The sequence below is a fragment of the Nannobrachium achirus genome (genome assembly GCF_963921795.1).
Source record: "Nannobrachium achirus genome assembly, chromosome: 3".
Classification (NCBI taxonomy): Eukaryota; Metazoa; Chordata; class Actinopteri; order Myctophiformes; family Myctophidae; genus Nannobrachium; species Nannobrachium achirus.
Genome location: NC_137812.1, coordinates 49,366,593 through 49,388,049, shown reverse-complemented (window position 1 = coordinate 49,388,049; position 21,457 = coordinate 49,366,593). Strand labels below are relative to the sequence as shown.

Here is a 21,457-nt window from a genome sequence, read left to right as displayed (position 1 = left end):
GAGGAAACTCTATTGTCATGTTGTGAATCTCTGCTCATTTATTCACATTTATATTATAATTTCAAAGCGTACAATGCTCGCATCTATCTGTATTTCAGTTATTACATAACTTCCTTTCTTTTTCTTTTTTTAGCGGCCCACGGCGCCTCCGCGGGTTTTTTTATGTGTAATAAGACATGCAATAGCTTACTAGCTCTATAGGACCAGGTGATAGGCCTACAGTTAATAACATAAATATATAAAGTCATGAAGTGTGCCTAGGCTATTGCCTATATCCTGATTGACAGCTGGACTGACTCCTTGCTGGGCGTCAAACTTCAGAGGACGGGATCCGCAGACAAGTGGCCAATCAATGATTGGACCGACTCTCACTCTCACTTTCTCTCTCTCTCTCTCTCTCTCTCTCTCTCTCTCTCTCTCTCTCTCTCTCTCTCTCTCCCCAGAAGGAGCGAACACACGCACATGCACACGCACGCAGGCAGGCACGCGTGCGCACGCACCATGATCAGCAGTGGACCAGCATGCTCATAAGAGAGAGAGAGAGAGAAAGAGAGGCCAAATTGGCCACTTAATTGTCTGCAGTGTCATGCACTCCTTTGAAGTCAAAATTGGGCCATTATAGGTTTTTGTAACCTAATTGTTTGTTTGAACGCCCAGCTGGGACTCAGTCCTTGCAGCTGTCCAACCTGAGCTGTCAATGGTGATAGCATAGTCAGACATAGCCTACACTTCATATTCACTTTATGTTATTAACTGTAGGCCTATCACCTGGTCCTATAGAGCTAGTAAGCTATTGCATGTCTTATTACACATAAAAAACCCGCGGAGGCGCCGTGGGCCGCTAAAGAAAGAAAAAGAAAAATAAAGGAAGTTATGTAATAACTGAAATACAGATGCGAGCATTGTACGCTTTGAAATTATAATATAAATGTGAATAAATGAGCAGAGATTCACAACATGACATTAGAGTTTCCTCTTTTATTTTACATATTAAATGAGCAGAGCATCACTTAAAAATGCAGGACTTTAATTAATTGAGAATTTAGTGGAGATAGATAGCTAGATAGATAGATAGATAGATAGATAGATAGATAGATAGATCCAGTCGCAACAGAGCAGCATCATGTCCCAACTACCCAGCAGACATTATGTCAGTGTTTTGGTAAGGTCAGGCGATCGCCTGGAACTTCCAGGTGGTCCCCAGGTAAATGAGTAGACAACCTATAATGGACCCTTATGGACATTTTAATTCTTGTGCGGGTAGGCTTAAAACGAAACCAAATGGACCCGTAAGGGGGGGACGTTTGGATTCATTTTACACTCTCTCACTGACTGTGGAAAACACTGCGGGGGATGGGGTCAAAATCGTCGGCCAAAACATATAGGCTGCACGACATGCACACACACACACACACACACACACACACACACACACACACACACACACACACACACACACACACACACACACACACACACACACACACACACACACACATAATACTGGTATTATTATTAATATCTTATAGGTTAACTGGGTCATTAAGGCATTATGTTCGGAAATGGCTTTGGTTAATAATAAACCTGACGCCGAGGTGGTGAATAACCCAACCTGTTATCGATAAAATCCGCATAGTACATAAGCAGAATGCTGGTCACAGAATGAATCCAAAGATTTACGCATGACAAGCGCAGAGAAACCATATGCCTAAATAATAATAATGAAGAACATGAAAAATAAACATATCTATGATGAATTCGATTAAGGAGAACCTTTAGTTAATTTAGCTGCAAAGAAAAATGAAGGTTATATTTATATTCGGGGTGAGGAGGTCGGTAAAATGTGCGTAAAATGGAATATGGCTGATATGAGAATTAAGGTAGAAATGGATAATTAAACGGCCAGGCCAGGCGAAAGAAATACAAATAACAGACTATTAAACTATGGACAATCTGGGGGGGGGGGGGGGGGGGGGGGGGGGATCAGACAGACAGATCCATCTCTGGCGGCGGCGAGACGGACGGGTGGGTGTTCGTTGCTCGCTCCGTGGGTCGTTCCCGGGCGGTGTGTGTGTGTGTGTGTGTGTGTGTGTGTGTGTGTGTGTGTGTGTGTGTGTTTCGGGATAGATGCGTGCAGCGCAAAACAGCTGTGCGTAAAATGGATAGATAGAAGTGGAGAGGCGAGGTGGAGGGAGGGACACACACACAGTAGGCACGGCAGGTGACGGCGGCTAGCGGCGGCTGCCGGTGCAAGCCCGGCAGGTGACGGCGGCTAGCGGCGGCTGCCGGTGAAGCCCGGCAGGTGACGGCGGCTAGCGGCGGCTGCCGGTGAGGCCCGGTGACGGCGGCTAGCGGCGGCGGCTACGGCGGCTGCCGGTGAGGCCGGCAGGTGACGGCGGCGGCTGCCGGTGACGCGTTATTATTTATTGCACACGCGTTCTGGGCGGAGGCGTTGATTATTGTCCACGACACTGCAAGCGGCGCGAAGGCCAGCGGACCTTGGTCCTGCTCTTCGCCCCCGAGCGCCGCAGGCGCGAGTGGCCGCGAAGAGCGGGCCAGGGCCGCGCGGCCGGCGGAGCGCCGCGCGAGTTACGAAGCCGTGGTGAATGCAATCGTTCTATTTATGCCCAGGCCGTAAGGCCTGGGCAAGCGCACGATAAACGCACCGCGCACCTCTGTGCGGTCCAAGCGGACAAAAAGGAGCGCTCCCTAGCGCCAGTTCAGCCAATCAAAAGCTTCCATGGGCGGGGTTTGCCCAGAACGCGTGTGCAATTCCAAATCACGCGCCGGTGACGCCCGGCGGGCCCGGTGGTCCACCAGCAGATCCGGAAGGTCAGCAAGCGACCACCAGTCTACTTCATTCATTTATTTATACATAATTGACTATATGAGCACGTTGGTCCACTAGCTGATCATGGTGCGTGCGTGTGCGTGCATGCGTGCCTGCGTGTGTGTGTGTGTGTGGGGGTGGGGGGGGGGAGTGTGCGTGCGTGCGTGCCTGCGTGTGTGTGTGTGTGTGTGTGTGTGTGTGGGTGGGGGTGGGGGGGGGGAGGATAGGCTCGGCAACAGCGGCTGACGCAGCTCGATTGTCGGTCTGTCCGGCGTTGCCACGGATTAGGTATAATTGCCACGGCATAGGAATCATTGCCGTGGCTGTTGTCGGCAAGTCCGACGACGTCGCGGCAGGTGCCGCTGCCGGAAAATGCACTCGCTGTCCCTCAGGGCCCAAGGTGGAGGGGTCTTAATTATTTTATACTTTAGCTATTGAAAAATAGCAGATATACATGCAAGGTTGTAGATCTGCTATTTTTGAAAAGTCGTGAAAATGTGCGCAAATCTTTGTTTGAATATATGTATTTTTTAAGCGAACATTTGTAACTCAAAATTTGCTTCTGGGGGGTCCCTGGAACTAAATATTTTGAGATGGGGGTCCGTGACCAAATTCATATCATTTCGCATGAAAAGGTTTGAGCAACACTGACATAGAAACATGGGTTTTTCAAAAAACCTTTGAAGGATTTGAAATATTCAAAGACTTGCACAAATTGTCAATTTGATTTTCAAAAATAGTTAAAGCACAAAATAATGCGTTCCTTCCCAGTCTAAATGGGTTAAATCCCCTCCCCCTATGAAGAACATTCATGGGGTGCCCGCAGTGAATCCTTGTACCCTGGGCCCACAATTTGGTGCGACACCCCTGGCAGGGACTCTGACACCTCAGGACCAGGCACTCCGGCCGGCCTTGCGTACCCACGCTTAACACATTTTGGAGATTAGCCGGGTACAGACACACTGACAGACCCTCTTCTAGACAGCTTGCACCGTAGTTGCTAGAATCTACAAAACGTAATTTTAAGAACCATGATGTCAACTCCTACGAAATTTGTACCGAGCCTATGGCTTAACCCAGGGGTCCTTGAGTGGGTTTCAGGGGGTCCCCAGCTAAATTATTGATAGCTAGGACCAAATGAACCCTTACAGGTCTGAGTACACTCTCAGAAATTAATTAAAAAAACGGAGGATTTTACATGCAGTGTAGATTAGGGTCCCTGTCTCAGAGATCCTATTGTATCACCTAATCCATTGTTTCTCAAATGGGGGTATGTGTACCCCTAGGGGTACACTGAGGTACTGCAAAAAGAAAAATAGAGAAACGTGTTGTAAGCCTGATACGATAGTTGCTAACCCAAAGTACATACCAACAGGCAACTGGGAAGTGTTTTGAAAGTTGAAGTGTTTCGAATGTATTGAAGTTATTGACATGAAAACTGGACTGATGTTAGCGGCCACAGTGTTAAAAACAAATCTTCTCAGGAGGCACTGTTTGAAACTCTTTCACTCCATTTCTTATTTGTGATGTTATATTCTTGATTCTTGAAATCTGCATCAAATATTAACTATGGTTTTAATTGCAGTTTTATAAGCAAAATGTTGTTGTCGGGTAAAGGGGGTACTTGGATTCAAGAATAAGGTAAAGGGGTGAAAGCCAAAAAAGATTGAGAAACACAGGCCTAATCAATGTCAAACTGGGGATTGGCTTAAACCAACTATAGCACAACAAAAGAATGATGTGTCACTACTAGGTCATCAAATCCAAAATCATCTGCTGCACATTTGTACAGTAATGGCAGCGAAACATACATTTTGAAAATGTTCAGCCTAGCCTAGAGGGGGAGACGTTGAGGCTTGATGTTGAACATTTGCACCTCTTCTAAAATTGTATAGGGGGTACCTGCTTCCTTCTTCAAACTGCATCTATTGGAAAAATGTGTGTGTGTGTGTGTGTGTTGTGTGTGTGTGTGTGTGTGTGTGTGTGTGTGTGTGTGTGTGTGTGTGTGTGGGTGTGTGGGGGGGGGGGGCGGGGGGGGGTTGGGATAAAGGCTGTTTCAAGTCGCATAGCATTCTTGGCCTCTGCTGCCAGCATGTTGATAAGCGCATTAGTGCCAGGGGTTTTCTTTTCCTTTTTTCTCAGTTTACAGCCTTGAATTGCTGCTGTTGGCCTCTCTCTCTCTCTCTCCCTGTCTGTCTGTCTCTCTCTCTCTCTCTATGCAGGACAGAAAAAAAAAGTTAAGTGAGGGGAGTGCTGAGTGAATTTGAATAGACTGTAATGGGGCCAGTGGTATGCTGGGGTGTATACCGAACAAAAGTTCGAACATGAATCAGCTCTTTTTTACCCTGTCTGTTGTCCTATAAACAAGCAATTAAAATGGAAATGGAGGCAATAATAAGGGATAGATTAATAGAATGAGGTCTCCTTTATTTTATTTTTGTTCAAAGTCCCAGGCCGCCACTTTGTGTGTGTGTGTGTGTGTGTGTGTGTGTGTGTGTGTGTGTGTGTGTGTGTGTGTGTGTGTGTGTGTGTGTGTGTGTGTGCACGTGCGTGCGTGCGTGCGTGCGTGCGTGCGTGCGTTTGTGTGCATGTGTGTGTGTGAGTGTGCGTGTGTGAGTGTGAGTGTGTGCGAGAGAGAGAGAGAGAGAGAGAGGGCTTCTTGGAAAGATGAGAGACAGCTTATCTATGGCAGACACCGTTATTGATTATAGAATTTCATTTGCACCTCATGCCTCATGGAAATATTATTTCATGAAGGATCCCTGTCAGTGGCGTCCTTGAGTTTCACCACCAAAAACTCCCCTTGAGATCCTTTTCTCTAGTTTAGACAGTTCACATACACTTTGACGATGATGTGTTTAAGTGGATAATGGTGATGTCATCATACATCATGTTTGAAATACTCTTTTCCTCACTCATCATCCCTCCATGCTCAACAACTCTCTGCTAAGTTCAGGTTCATAAAATCATTTCACTTTAGCTTACATTATCATTACTTATTTGACTAACTGAAATGTTGCTTGACTTAGTGATCAAGGGATGGAGAGAGAGAGATAATTTACACAATTTAGGCACTTAATCCAGAGCGATTTATAACTAGAAAAGATGCAATTGGAAATCGCAAGTATGGTTGCCGACATGACTGCAGCAAGCTAACTGTCATGTGAAGCTCGACCAATTGATTCCCTATTGATTCCCACTCCCATTGATTCCCTATTGATTCCCACTCCCATTGATTCTCTATTGATTCCCATTACCATTGATTCCCTATTGATTCCATATCAAGGTAAAAACCCATTGACAAAAAAGGTTTATCTAGAAGAAGAATAAATAAAGTTTCCCCAGGACTATAGTGTGTTGACCTGTCGGGCAACCACACTAATAAGCATTTACATCTATCTTAGGGTAAAATCTACGTCTATGTGTCTGCGCTGACGTCATCCAAAGGGAAAACCCATGGGAAACACACAGTGATGTCATTCAATGGGAAATCACTTGAAAAAACACAGAATGACGTCATCAATTGGGTGATGACGCTCATTATCACCATAAAAGCCAATGAGGGACCAGCAGTCTTGGTGACGTGATGTCACCATCAATCTTCTTTCGTGTAAACCTGAGTTTAAACGAAAGAAAAAGAGGATAGCACAAGCTCTACTCCGACAAGTCTCATATATATTCTATAATCACTAGCCAGCTCTCACGGAGAGACCCCGTAGCCTTCCGTACGAGTCAGGCTATCTGGACATATAGAGACAGTCATTCCAACCCGCAAGAGACAAAGAAACGCCTTCCAATTTACAAAGCGGTGTCCATTAACCAATCTTCCAGGACACAGGTGTTCTCTTCTGAGTGTCCAATCTGTCCATACGCCTTCACGTCTCTGGTCACCCTCCATGAAAACATGACGAGGAGCCACCACAACCTCTACAGTCAAACGATGAGCAATGGACGGCTGCCCTCATCTTCCTGTCCGACAATCACCAGCTGTGTAACCGGCCAGCAACAAGGAGACACAGGTAAACCGAGATCTTGCGAGGACTTTGACGACGCCAGAAGTAAAGAAACATTTGATGACCTACCCAGGAAAGAAAACCTCTTATGTGATAAGAGTTGCATTGCGGTATCGACACAGCATGTCCAGCATGTCCACACCAAAGAAAAACCTTTCCAGTGTAAACAATGTGGGAAGGGTCTCAGTAGGTTAGATCACTTGAAGACACACCAGCGTCTCCACACTGGAGAAAAACCCTTTGTGTGTAAACATTGCGACAAGGGCTTCAGTGACTTGAGTAACCTGAAGACACACCAACGTATCCACACCGGAGAAAAACCCTTTGTGTGTAAACAGTGTGACAAGGGTTTCAGTGAAAAAGGTACTCTGACGAAGCACCAGCGTGTCCACACTGGAGAAAAACCCTTTGTGTGTACACAGTGTGACAAGCGTTTCAGTGTGATATCTGACCTGAAGACACACCACCGTGTCCACACTGGAGAAAAACCCTTTGTTTGTAAACAGTGTGACAAGGGTTTCAGTAGGTTATATCAAATGAAGACACATCAGCGTGTCCACACTGGAGAAAAACCCTTTCTGTGTAAACAGTGTGACAAGGGTTTCAGTCAGTTAGATGACTTGAAGAAGCACCAGCGTGTCCACACTGGAGAAAAACCCTTTGTGTGTAAACAGTGTGACAAGGGTTTCAGTGTGTTAGCTAACCTGAGGACACACCAGCGTGTGCATACTGGAGAAAAACCCTTCCAATGTACACAGTGTGACAAGGGTTTTGGTGTGTTAAGTAACCTGAAGAGGCACCTGCGTGTCCACACCACATAAGAGCTTCAATCAGTTACATATTCTGATGACAAACCATCATCTCCACACTTCACCCAATGAGTGTCCACCAGATGGCGCTGACCACTCAGGCCATGCACGCTTAAGCGGAATGAAACGCGATGATCCAGGTGTCTCGCCTTATGCACATCTCGAGAAACGGTATCTGTGAGTCTGTGTTTACACCCCTAGCCAATCAGAGAGAGGCCATCTATGCTGTAGCCAATCAGACTGGCATTTTGTTTTATTTGAAGACTGACACAACCACACAACATCTGGAAGGAAATATATGTTTCATTTAACCTCAGGTTATCGGGTAAGGAAATTCAGAAGAGGTAACCGCAGTAGATAGAACCAGATGGAGGATCCTGCAGACTTCGGTTCGGTTTGGCACCGTCAGTGTGGTGAAGGATGGCCAGGGCTCCGCCACCACCATAGTGGTGCACCAGGAGTGGAAGGTGAAACCCGGGTCTCTGGTGAACATGAACTCTGGCGTTCTGCATCCCCACATCCCCAGTAGAGTCCACAGATCATTTAAGTAGTCTGCCATCGGAGAAGGTGAAGTCGGACAGTGCTGGAGTGGTGAGGGAGCTCTGCTGTCAACACAGAGAAAGCATGTCTGCTGGGAGTGTCATTGTCAGAATAGATGAATGCAACCACCCCACAGTAATGAAGGGTTTGTGTGCTGAATGTGGCCAGGACCTGACCCAGCTCGAGAGCAGGAATGGGAGACAGCAAGCACCTATCTCCACGGCAGTGATCTCCATGGTACACAGTGTCCCTGAGTTGATGATCAGCTCAGGGCAAGCAGAGCAGCTTGGCAGGGATGACCAGCGGAGACTGCACAGGAACAAGACACTGGTCTTAACTCATTGACCGGACCACCCGAGCAACCTTTCACTGCCTGGCTTCTCTTACCTTTTAACGTGGGCGCTAGAGTTTCCATCTTGCGCGATCGGACACGGACTATGCATCGTGCGTGTGCGGGTATTTCATCAGCTTTCATCAGCAAAACATTTTTTGAAAATCCGTCCAGCCGTTCTCTATTTGTAAGCCTTGTTGTATACACAGAAAGCTAACGGCCGGAATAGAGGATGGACCGTCCGCGTTGAAACCGATTGCGGAGGATTACTTCCGGCCTATTTTAATTAAAGCGTATTAAATTCTCGGGTTCCTCAGGCCTGGCGGAGAAGCAGTACAAAGTTTTTTTTTTTTTTTTTTTTTTTTTGGCAGAGATTGTGTTAATGGTAGATCTGGACCAGACACTCATCCACACCACTGAACAGCACTGTCTACACATGTCCAATAAGTAACTCTATGAGCTGCATGTATTCACATTTGGAAGCCACCATTGCAGGTATATTAAAAAGTTGCCAGAGCATACTGTTGCGAGTGGAGGATAAAGGACAGTATACAGTATATCCACAAATTTCCAACGTCTAATCGTGCATTGCGCAGAAGGTGTGTGGCAGTTTCCGGTGTCGCAGTCGAGAGTGATCTACAAGCTCACAATGGTTGCATTTGCGACGCGACGTGAGCTTGTATGTTTGCTGTTCTCCGGTAGTGTCCCACAAATAGTTCTACAGTAAATTATCACGGAAACAGGTGGATACAGATAGGGCTTACTCAAGTACATACTCAAGTATTCAAAAGGCAGTTAGTTAACAGATGAACATGTCTTCTCTAACCTCTGTCTTTCCCTCTGTCTGTTCCGCTCTCCCCCTCTCTGCAGTGTTCAAGAACCCGATATGCAAGGTGTACAGGTTTCAGACCGTAGACAGCAAGTGGATGCTGGTCCGAGAGCAGATGGAAGAATGCACTTTGTCGTTCAGCATCCCCAAACAGCTGTTGTCTCTCTACATTCAGGAGGACATGAGGAGGTGAGACACTCTGCTTTATAACGTGTGTGTGTGTGTGTGTGTGTGTGTGTGTGTGTGTGTGTGTGTGTGTGTGTGTGTGTGTGTGTGTGTGTGTGTGTGTGTGTGAGTGAGTGAGTGAGTGAGTGAGTGAGTGAGTGAGTGAGTGAGTGAGTGAGTGAGTGAGCGTGGGTGTGGGTGTGCGCACGTGTGTGTCTGTGTGCGTGTGCGTATGATCCCTGAATACTGAATATAAAATTATTCCGTATGTAAAATTTAGTCTGAAACAAACATCTGAACATTCAATACACCCTACAGTATCCAAGTGTATAGCCTGAGTCCTGTTTGGCACTTTAGCTCCCATGGAGTCATAATAGTTTGTACAAAACCAACTGACGTAGCTGGCGGGTAAGAACAAACCATTGCCGGTTCAATAGACTGGTAGTTCTCAGAGGGACTCAGAGTTAAATTATCGCTTGATTGCAGTGAAGTGGCATAGTGTAGTGCTATACAATATACAGTACTTCAGTCCTGAAGTACTGATAAGCAGTACTGTGACTGAAAACCTGCATGGCCTCATGCCAGAGCTGCCAGAATTAGTTTGTATAAACTAGAAATATGTCAATATTGGAAGTCAAATTGTAATTTCCTCCTAAAGGTGGACCATGTCAAGTCATCACACTAGGGGGCCACACAAGACAAATTATTTTTCTTTTCTTTTTTACCTAAATGGCTTTGTTTATAAATTAGAATAATATATTTTAATTGTTATTTATCCAATATGTTTCCCAGCCTTGTGGTTTAGTTTAGTCTCTGTGTGGTTTCAGACCTAAGCTTTTCCCCAAGCCCTTTAAAATGAAAGTGAATCTTACTTGAAATGGAATATAAAGCCAACTATCCCCTCGCTTTGAAGTTTATAGCGATGTCAATCTAAGTTGGACCGAGAGGTTCATTCCCCATGAATGACCTAAAACCTTGCACATCGACATCACTGCCATTTGGTGCATGTCATCATTACCTCGCTTTGGTGGAACATAGTGTACATCCAATATTAGAACCAAGCACTTCTGCAACTAATCAATGTGTTGAATCCAAGCTGAGAACTGAGCATCAAAAAAAAAAAAAAAAAAGAACGATACGAAAATGCAACTAATTTGGTGATGCCTCACGTCATTCATACAGGTTGTTGATTTTAGTTACAGTGAAAAATCTATCTTGTTTTGAAAAACAAATATGTTGCATTATCGTTGCGTTATATTGGCATTCATTTACTCATAACATATACAGCAGTTTAAAATCATGTGAATTAATCGCATGCAAAATAAACTCTCTCGGTATGTACTGACCTTTACAATTTGTTGTCTTAAACCCTGTACCCAATCTTACTTCAATATTGTTACAGTACAAAAAGTACAAGAGTGCAAGTAGGCCTACTTTTGCTCTCAGTCAGTGTGGAGACTGGTACAGTGGAATATATGGAACAACTCAGTTGTGTAGCTGCAGCTAAGCGGTCCAGTTCTCTGATGTAAATGGTTGTTTTAGAGCCAGGCCATCGCTTCAGGTATAGCTGAATAATTCAGGTCTGTTTAACACTTCAAAAGAGGCCCGAAAACACACACACACACACACACACACACACACACACACACACACACACACACACACACACACAGCGAGAGAGACTTACCCTGTCTCTACTATTGTATTGTAAGTTAGAGAGACAGATGCAGGCTCTAGCGCTGATACCAACATCAGACTCTGTGAATTCGTAATAATTATATACAGTAACTCATTATGAATAATGAAATATAATTGCATCACACGGGTAGATATAATGGAGAGTGCCCTCAGTTATATACATGCAGGAGTGCTGCAGTCAATACTGAGCATGTATGAGGACATAAGACAACGGTAACAGTGGGAACCAACCTACACACGACTTACCAGAGAGAGAGAGAGAGAGCAGTAAGCAGTATCACAGTGATTCAGGCCCTACAAACATACATTTTGTCAAGACATGTCATCCCTCAATAGCCTGTTGTCCAGGGCAATTTCATGCTGTAGTGCAGCACGCACCAATGTATGTATATGTATAAAATAGCAGATCTACAATCACACAACGCCTCGCAGCGCGATGCGTTGTTTGCTTGTAGGTCTAGTGTTAAATCATTTTTAAATTGACAAAGCGAAAGGTTTTGGACATACAAGGTTTCCACCCGACAACGACAATATGTACATTACGCCAAAATGTGACATAGCTCTGTTTACACAATGATGTACCGCCTGGTCCGCCTCAACTCTATATGTATTCCCCTTTTTCAACAGTTTTATTATATTTTGACACTTGCTTTGGCAATGTAAACCTATACTATGTTTTCTCATGCCAATAAAGCTCCTTTGAATTGAATTGAATTCAAATTTCATGAACCCCTACGGACTGGGCGGCACCCGTCAGGGAATGTTGGGCGGGAGGAGTAGAACATTGACACACAGAAATGTGTGTGGGGAGGAATTAATTGGCACAACGACTAAATTGGGGAAGAAAAGGGGTAAAATATAATTGGCCACTAAAAAAGACTAAAGTTGAAAGCTTTTTTTTTTCTTTTACTGTCCACATCAATCCAAAAAAAGCTGTCTGTGAGTTCCAACAAAGACAACTGATTATGTTTGTTGGTGGGAAGCCGGCTGGGGAGGGCGCTCTCTGCTGCTGCTCTAGCGCCGCCTACAGGTTGGTTATGACGCTCAGGACATTCACTGTGTCTTGGACTGTTCACACCCAAGCACTATAACCATTAATTACTATGAAGTTCATTATAAAATGATTGTGGAGTGGACTCTGCCATCCACAAGAAATTGGAATGATTTTTAAAACGATATTTTTATAGTTATTGTTCCTGGGGTAAACAGCCCTTAACTCCTCCTCACTGTCAGGTGAAGCAACTCATGGCTAGCAACTCATGTGTATGAGAGGCATGTGGTTGTCCACACACACACACACACACACACACACACACACACACACACACACACACACACACACACACACACACACACACACACACACACACACACACGCACACAATCCATCCGTGCATTGACCAGAGAGACAGTGTGCATTGTCAGTCCAGCTGTCTACCAGCTGAGTAAGACCATTGTGCCGAAACATTCTCAGACCGTGCTTCCCACATGGCCTCATTCATCCTGAAAAGTAATTATTTCTCTCCTCTTATCTCTGCTAAACAATCACCTCTAACCCCCGTTTCTTTTCTCTGGACACTCGCTGTGTTAATAAAAGACCAGCCTGAGTGCAATTCACTTGATTCTTCGCTAACTAGGATTACAACTTTGGGATTTGATAGGCGTTCTGCGCAGAGCCGTGGTTCTCGGCCAGTTTCACACTGGGACCCAGATTTTGTGTCGACCTTGACGGCAGGATGGAAATACATTATAAAATACGGTATTCAGCTCTAAAAGCTCCTTATCTGCCACCCTGCCAGAACATTCCATGACCCACTTTTGGGTCCCGACCCGCCACTCAGGTCTACCCAGTGGAGTGTTTCCTTACTGACACGCCTGCTGTAGACACAGCTGGGTGCTTTGAAGCACCTCTTCTATAATCTGCTTTAAATGTAGTCACCGTTTCTCACACCATGCACCCAACACACACACACACACACACACACACACACACACACACACACACACACACACACACACACACACACACACACACACACACACACACACACACACACACACACACACACTTGTAGCCACTGCTGTGAGCCTAATGCCTTGGCTAGCTGCACATTTTATCAGCTAGTGCAGTAGAAGTTGTTCGTAGGAGGGTGGTTGGCTTAGTTTTGCCTTTTCCACAGTAAGACATTTCCTCGCTGTTACAGTCCAAGAGTAAGATTCTTACACAATTCTTGAGTTTCGGCTCCTCGACAAGGAAATATTGCCCAAAGCAATAATATAAGAATAGCAGCAGATTAAAATAAAATAAATACTAATATTGTGTTAAGGGGCAGAGATGTTGGAGCCTGTCCTCACCATGTGGTGTCTATGGACAGGATGTCCAGGCTTGAGTCCTCCTAGGTCCCTGAGCGTGCACGGTGTGGAGTCTGCAGAGGATATGGTGTTGAATGCTGAGCTGTAATCTACAAACTGCATCCTCACATAGGAGTTCCACTTTTCCAGGGAAGCAGAGAGAAGTGTGGAGTGTTTAGGCTATGCATTACCCATGGATCTGTTCAGCTCCTAAGCAAATTTGTGACGGTTCAGGGTGGATGCTACAAATAAGGTCCTTATGCTATTTTTCACTATGCGAGTGAAGGCCACAGGATGCCAATCATTTAAGCATGTTACCTTGCTTTTTATTTTGCTACCGGAAAAATGGTGGTTGACTTTGACGGAATAGGGAAAGGGAGAAATTAGATATGAACACACAGCCAGCTGTGCTGCACATGCTCTAATCACATGCCTGGCTTTGCGGCTGTTGACACGCTTGAACGACATGGGCAAGTCAGCCTCGCCGACGACCAAAGTGTTTGTCGTGTGCTGTACTGGGGGTTTCCTCCAGGAGGTTGAAACTGGTGTAAATACTGTACTATTCAGTCTGGGAGGGAGGCAGCCAGGGGCGTCACAAGGGGGGGGGGAAGTGGTACCGAGTTACTAGAGCCCAAGGTGGAGGGGCCTGGAATTATTTTATATACTTTAGCTATTCAAAAATAGCAGACATACAAGCTCACAGCGTGGCACCAAGTGCAGCGATGCGAGCTTATAGATCTGCTACTTTTGAAAAGTCGTGAAAATGTGTGCAAATCTTTGAATATATCTATTTTTATTTAAGCGAACATTTGTAACTCAAATTTTGCTTCTGGGGGGTCTTTGGAACTAAATATTTTGAGATGGGGGTCCGTGGCCAAATACATACCGGTATAATTTTGGGGGTCCTTCACGTGAAAAGGTTTGAGCACCACTGACAAACAAACATTAGAACATTCAGAAAACCTTAGAAGGATTTGAAATATTCAATTTTCAAAAATAGCAGATCTACAAGCTTGCATCACGGCACTCGGGTGCCGCGCTGTGAGTTTGTATATCTGCTATTTTTCAATAGTTAAAGTACCCAGGGCCCAGAATTTGGTGCGACACCCCTGGTGGTAAATAGTATACTGTTCTATTCAGCTTGTCTGGGAGGGAGGCAGCCATGTTGTCTGCCCAACTGGGTCTCCAAGGGTGGCAGTGGGCCAGGAGGTTGAGCAGGCCGCTTGGAAATCAGAAGGTTCCTGGTTTGTTCCCCAACTCTCCCTGGGTTAGTGTTGAAGTGTCATTGAGCAAGACACTACAGTAAGTTCCTAACTGCTCCCACTGAGCAGGTTGGTGCCTTGCATGGTTTCCTCCACTGTCAGTGTGTGAATGTATAAGAGCTTTGGAGAAGGCGGTATAGAAATATAGAATGTCTTCTGCCTTTAAAGTCCAATATTGTGTGTAGTCCCTGCTACTACATGGGTCATTGCCATTTACCTGTGTCGGGATATTGTCACTGTATTCCCTTTCGGCTGCTGTGATCACTCTCTGGAAATTGTAACAGGCTTTTCCCCCACTCTTATGATGATGGCCACCTTCCCTTCTGTGTACACAGAGGTAGCTTGTTTGTCATCGCTTTCTCATTTGTAGATGTGCGTGGCTCCCAGTGCACATGTTAAAGATAGCGATGCGTGCATTAATTATGTGTCGGCGTGTGACGGCGTCAATTACACCACATTCATTAAAATTCATTTGGAGGGTCATTCATTGAGAAAATCCGTGTTCCTGCTCTTTCCTCCTACACTGAAAACCAGCGGTGTCTCTAATCCATTTATAGTTGACACCATAACGTTTATATAGCGATGATTGCCAACACGCTACTACATGCCGTCTCATGCTTGCAATTAGAGCATTTTAATAAGAAAAATCACAATGTCTCGGTCAAGTTACCTTCTTCAGGTGTTCTGTCATGCATGTTTTCGTTTGAGGGTTGTGTGGTGACAGATTGTGTGCTCATTAGGATCGGAGCTGTCTTTTTTTGCATGCAAAGCGGGAGCCGTGCTGTGTGTGTTCATGAAGGAGTCGGTTTGTTTGTCAGTTCTCTCACATGGGTTAAATTGACCCCCGGGCACAAAGCTGTGGGTGATTAAATTCAACAGCCGCCATAACGCACCGTGAAATAAAGGAACCAACATGACAGGGTTTCACTCTTTGGAAAAATGTATTCTGTAACCCTCTGCAATCTATCCGAGTCAGTTTTATAGCTCTCTCTCTCTCTCTCTCTCTCTCTCTCTCTCTCTCTCTCTCTCTCTCTCTCTCTCTCTCTCTCTCTCTCTCTCTCTATCCCCCCCCTCTCTCTCTGCTTCTTTTCTCTCTTAATTCCTCCCACCTTTGTTTTTTAGCTTTTCTGGTGACCTTTTCAGGGTTTCCTTTCTTTCGTGCTGTGCAGTGGATGTGTTCTGGCAGTTTAACTCATAGGGCCCTATCTTCCACCAGTGATACTGTATCTTTCTACACGTGCGACTGCTTTGCTCTCCACGTTGTCTAGATACCACACCGGTATGCACCGATTTTGCGCTTGGGGCGTGTGCGTCAGTCTTAAAATGAGGTGTGGTCTGGCACGATCCGGCAGATTTTTCCCCACAGGCCATGGTGCTCCAAGTTAAGACCAGCCCCAAGCTAGTCTTATCGCATGCCGCAGTGAGGCGAAGGTGTTTTGTCAGTGTCTTCACAGCGCAAGGACGCATTAGCGCATTACAGGTAAACCATCAAAGGGGAGATGTAGTTAACAATCCATCATGCTTTAATAACTTTTTGACTGCGTTAAGCGGTGAGACCAAAAGAAAAATAAACATCATATTGAAAGAAGAAATGTCCCAATGCTTGCATAAATAAAACCATATTTGATACACATACTATAAGTATCACCCACACATGTGATACTTACTGATCATAGGGAATGTAATGACAATCACAATCTAAATTATTAATTCAAGTGTTGCCGAGTTACACATGAACTCTGCAGCCGCTCTGAGTCTTGTTGAGTAGGGCTTTCTGTCCTGTGCTTTGTGGACCTCACCGTCCGATGTTTCGTTTTCGCTTTCTATCTTTTGATGGTTAAAGAGAACTTTAAATTACAGCAATCACTTGTGTTCTGGATTCATTAAACTGAATGGTCTGGTGGTGTGGTTATAGCAAACAGATCAAACATTTTGTTTGTCTTTGATAATGACCCCCAACTCTCCCCACACAGTGTGGAGAGCACCCACACACTCCACTACCGCAATTCTGGGCAAGAAGACACTGTGGTACACTTGTATTTGGATTATTGAAGGAATAATATCTTTGTAATGCCACATAAACTGGGAGTGAAATATGAGTCTTTCAGAGCAACCAAACGGATCTAGCATAGCAGGTGGTCTGAGAGGTCCCGCAATGCGCTTTCCCATACACATGTGAGCACGATAGCAAAAAAAGGGACTCTGCTAAATATTTAACAGGTACACAATATTGTTTGGGGCAGCACTAGCTGCCTTGTGCGTAATTAACGGATAGCTCATAGTGCCAAGGGATAGGGTGATAGGGCTTCTACAGTAGAGTCTACAGTATACCAACCTGTACTCTGACATGGCCATTCAGCACAATGGACAGCGTTTAGGGTCAGAAAGCAGAGGAGAGAATGGTTGTTTTAATTACTGTGGGAAGGCTGTACACAATAGTGTATCCCATTCCCCAGAATCCATCACTTTCAATTTCACTTGTTTTTCCTGTATGCTATATTAGTTCTCTCTTCTGATTGGATAAAATTGGTATCCCCACCTGAAAATGCATTTTCTGTTTACTAAAGATCTGGAGAGACCCCAGTTACTGAACAATCTATTGCAATGATAATGATCAGGAATTGAAACTCTCACGTCTGCTGATTATAGTACAATTAGAATCACAGACATTTTGTTGAGAATTAATGGATTGAAACTGGTTGAGTAGTGGACATCACCGTCCGATGTTTGTTTTCGCTTTCAATCTTTTGATGGTTAAAGAGAACTTTAAATTACAGCAATCACTTGTATTCTGGATTCATTAAGCTTCAATTTCACTTGTTTGTCCTGTATGCTATATTAGTTCTCTCTTCTGATTGGATAAAATTGGTATCCCCGCCTGAAAATGCATTTTCTGTTTACAGGTACTAAAGATCTGGAGAGACAGGGAGACCCCTGTTACTGAACAAACTATTGCAATTACTATAAGAATATAAAGCACTAACACACCTAAACACTTGAGTTAAACAAATATAATTTACCCTACTTACCCTACCTTTAAGCTCTGCTACATGGTCAGTCTAGGTGGTGATGTGTTGTGCATAACAGAGTCCGTATGTCCTTTGAAATGATATACACATTTATTATTCACAATAAGGAAAGGGGGAATAGAGCTCATTCACATCCCCTCCCTGTCCTGTTTTAATTATTGAGTTATTTTTATCCATTCTCTGCCACTCCTTGTCCCTTTCCCTCCATCATACATGTGTCATATAAAAGCTGATTTATGCTCCCTTTACGTATGAAAATAAATAAATCCATTTCGAATGATGTGGCCTAACTGTCACTGCTCACACACTTTGATGAGTCCTTTATGTTGGTATGAATATTAAGCAATACATCCAATAGAAGGCAGTCAATACTCAGAAACGCTTTCTGACAACAAACACGACAATGGGAAGGAGGTTGGACTGAATGAGTACGGAGTTCGGCAGTGCAACAAGGTCAAACTGACTTGCCCCTGATTTAGAGCCTTTGTCACACTCACAAACTCCCCTGCCACCTCTCTCCCTCCTGTACCATTGCTCATCCAGGCCACCCTTACATCAAACCTCTCCTACATTTCCACCTCAACTGAGACAGCTTCCCTGCAGACTCCTCCCACTGCCATCATCCTCTGTCAGGCTGTCAGGCGGTGTTTGTTCTGTACCTATACTGTACACCCATGGCCCTCTGCTGCCTCGACACAAAAATAACAGGTTAGTCAGGCGTATGTGACTTTGCCTTGCTACCGTGATGCACAAATAACAGTGGTTGAGTGGGAGAGACAGCGGGGTATGGATTACTGTGAATGGCCGCAATCGTCTGAAGAGAATTGTGCCTACCTAGGTCAGGGTGCCTGCTGTTTGAACCAGGAAAATCAACAGAGCATCACCTCACTTCCCCCCTGCCTCTCGCTCTCCCTGGTGATTGGTTAAAATAGCCACAATTCCTTAGAACGAGAGCCACTCTGAGCGATGGGTAAAGTGGGTCTGTAGGAAACAATATGCTTGATTGATACCGAGGCAACGTCAGCTGTGAAATACACCTCAGCGCGTCCATCTGCATGCGACGACCGAGGCGCCACTATCATTATCTCCTTCAGCTCTTGCACTCGCATTAGCATGGCAACCATGAAAAACAATGTTTTTTGAACCACTGTTAAGAGAGTTTTGTTCTTACTTTTCCTTTAAGAAGATGTAATAGTCTTAGAGCTATATTTTCGTCCATGCCTTACCCCTTATCTCCAAACTTCTTTGCCTTTTCTACTACTTTGAAAAACATTTTAAAATACTTAAAATAGCCAATCTACATTGACATGTAGATCAGCTATTTGAACGCTTTAAAAAAAAATCAAAATACAAAAAAAGGCAAAGAAGTAAGGCATGGATGAAAATAGGGCCCTTAGATCGGGTCCTAATCTTTATATTGCAGCCTTTGTAGCATGTTACCTCTGAAGGAACAGTATGTTTATCTTTAGTCTTTGTTCTGATACGTGCATAATTAAGAGCGTGTGGAATTGTGGATACAGCGGATCTAATGACATGCTGCTTGTGAGCATGAAAAACAGTGGGTTTCTATTCCCTAAGAAAATACCCTGGAAGTGTGAATGCCTGAAAAGCTCCTATTGCTGTTGGCATGAACACCTGTCCGTAGCCATGAGCATGTAGCTTACTTAGACATCTAGGGAGCACCTTTTCAAAGTCACCCAGCATGCACTGCCACTCAGACCCTAAAGGTTTGCTACCTGCGGCGGACTGGTTTAGAAAAGAAAAGTAGATGCGGACGGATAGTGAAAATGTACTTTAATGTGCCATTTATTGAGTTCAACTCACTTGCACTGGAATAGGTATTCACACACACACACACACACGCACACGCACGCACACACACACACGCACACGCACACACACACACACACACACACACACACACACACACACACACACACACACCCTAACCCAAAATCCATTTGTCCATATTTACAAACCTGAAGTGAACACTGAGGAGAGGCCATCACCCTCTAATGTTTTATCTTACAAACTGAACACAGAATAATGCATTCACACATTTAAAAAATACAACAAAGCAGCTGGCTTTAATACATGCAGCCTCTTGAATCTGTATAAGCTGTGATTATTTCACAATTAGGTATATTATCACGAGAGCAGTGCATACCGTATGTTTGTTATTCAGAATAGCGCATTGAATCTCCATGAACCCCTATGTTCTATAAGATCACTGCAATTTACGTGGGATTGAATGCCAGAGGCAAAGTCTCTGAATGCTATCCACCAATCTGACGGTGGTCATTCACATTCACATGCTAATGATGGGTCTGGCCATTCAACTGAATATCAGCATTGGCCACCCGTACCCCCATTAGCTGGAGATTAGATGATCTTGTATCCATCCCTGTTTGTTCCTCTGGCTATATAGGCACAGTGTGATAAGACAAGAGACAGCAGGCCGCTGATCACTTCAGACAAACATAGCGGGTGAGAAATAGATGTTCTTGTTAGGAGTAATGCAGAGGAGGTTGGACGAGGAATTCAATAGAACGCAGTAGATAAGTGGAGATTCAGGATTGTATTTACGCGAATCTATCTGGGGCACACTTTGTGTGTAGGCCTGCTTGTGTCCATATCAGATGGGCTTAATATTGATAGGCATAAAAGGGATTCTATTAGTTGTGGTTGCCCTAACAGGGCATCATCTGGGAATCAGATGTAGAGGACAGGGATCTCCATATATGGGCATAAAAGGGACAAGGACGTAGTGACTTGTGTCGTGGCAACCACACTGGTTAAACTGACACAATATGTCCATATATGAGCAAGATAAAGATAAAGATAATTATCTGACGTCATGACGCAAAAAGTGATCCAAACGATATTGTTTACGGCTATCGTTGTCTTTGTTGTTGTGGTGTGGATGCTGCCATCCACTTCAATTGAGAACAATATATATATATATATATATATATATATATATATTTCTTTATCTTTATCGTGCCCAGTGGGAATGGGCCGCCGAAACGTAAACAGAAAATACATTTTCAGGTCGGGATACCAATTGTATCCAATCAGGAGGCAGAACTCATCGCAGGATGCGGGTTAAACGAGTGAAATTGAAAGTGATGGAACAAAACAGAAATAAGCAGACAAAATTGGAACACTATAAAATTTGAGCTGGTATATCAAACAACATATATCATGTTACAACATAACAAAAATATCATAAAATAATCAATAAAATAATCACCCAAACATATGAATGAACCCCCCTTATTTTACTGTGTGGGTGTTTTCGTGTGCGTGCGTGCGTGCGTGCGTGCGTGCGTGCGTGCGTGCGTGTGTGTGTGTGTACGTGCGCTTGTGTGTGTGTGCGTGTGTGTGTATGTGTGTGTGTGTGTGTGTGGGGGGGGGGGGGTACGTGCGTGTGGTACATGCATGTGAGCATGTGCATTTGTGTATTGTTTTCAGTGGATGGGCTTGTGTGGCATTTGTGTGTGTATGCGTGCCTGGGCTTGCAGGTGCTTCCACAGATATACTGTACACCTGCATGTGGATACGCCTGATCATTTCTGTGTTCTGTGCGCATGCATGCA

At 44.5% G+C, this 21,457-nt stretch overlaps 1 protein-coding gene across 1 annotated transcript in view; it reads left to right on the top strand.

Annotated features, from left to right (window-relative positions):
- The window catches only part of inpp4b (inositol polyphosphate-4-phosphatase type II B), a gene marked incomplete at both ends in the record, with an annotated part of 343,288 nt that overhangs the window by 225,261 nt on the left and 96,570 nt on the right, over nucleotides 1-21,457 (top strand). Inside the window, one exon of the mRNA XM_080722305.1 lies at nucleotides 9,394-9,541. Coding sequence (XP_080578431.1) covers nucleotides 9,394-9,541 — 148 coding nt within the window. The remainder of the gene's footprint in view (nucleotides 1-9,393; nucleotides 9,542-21,457) is intronic.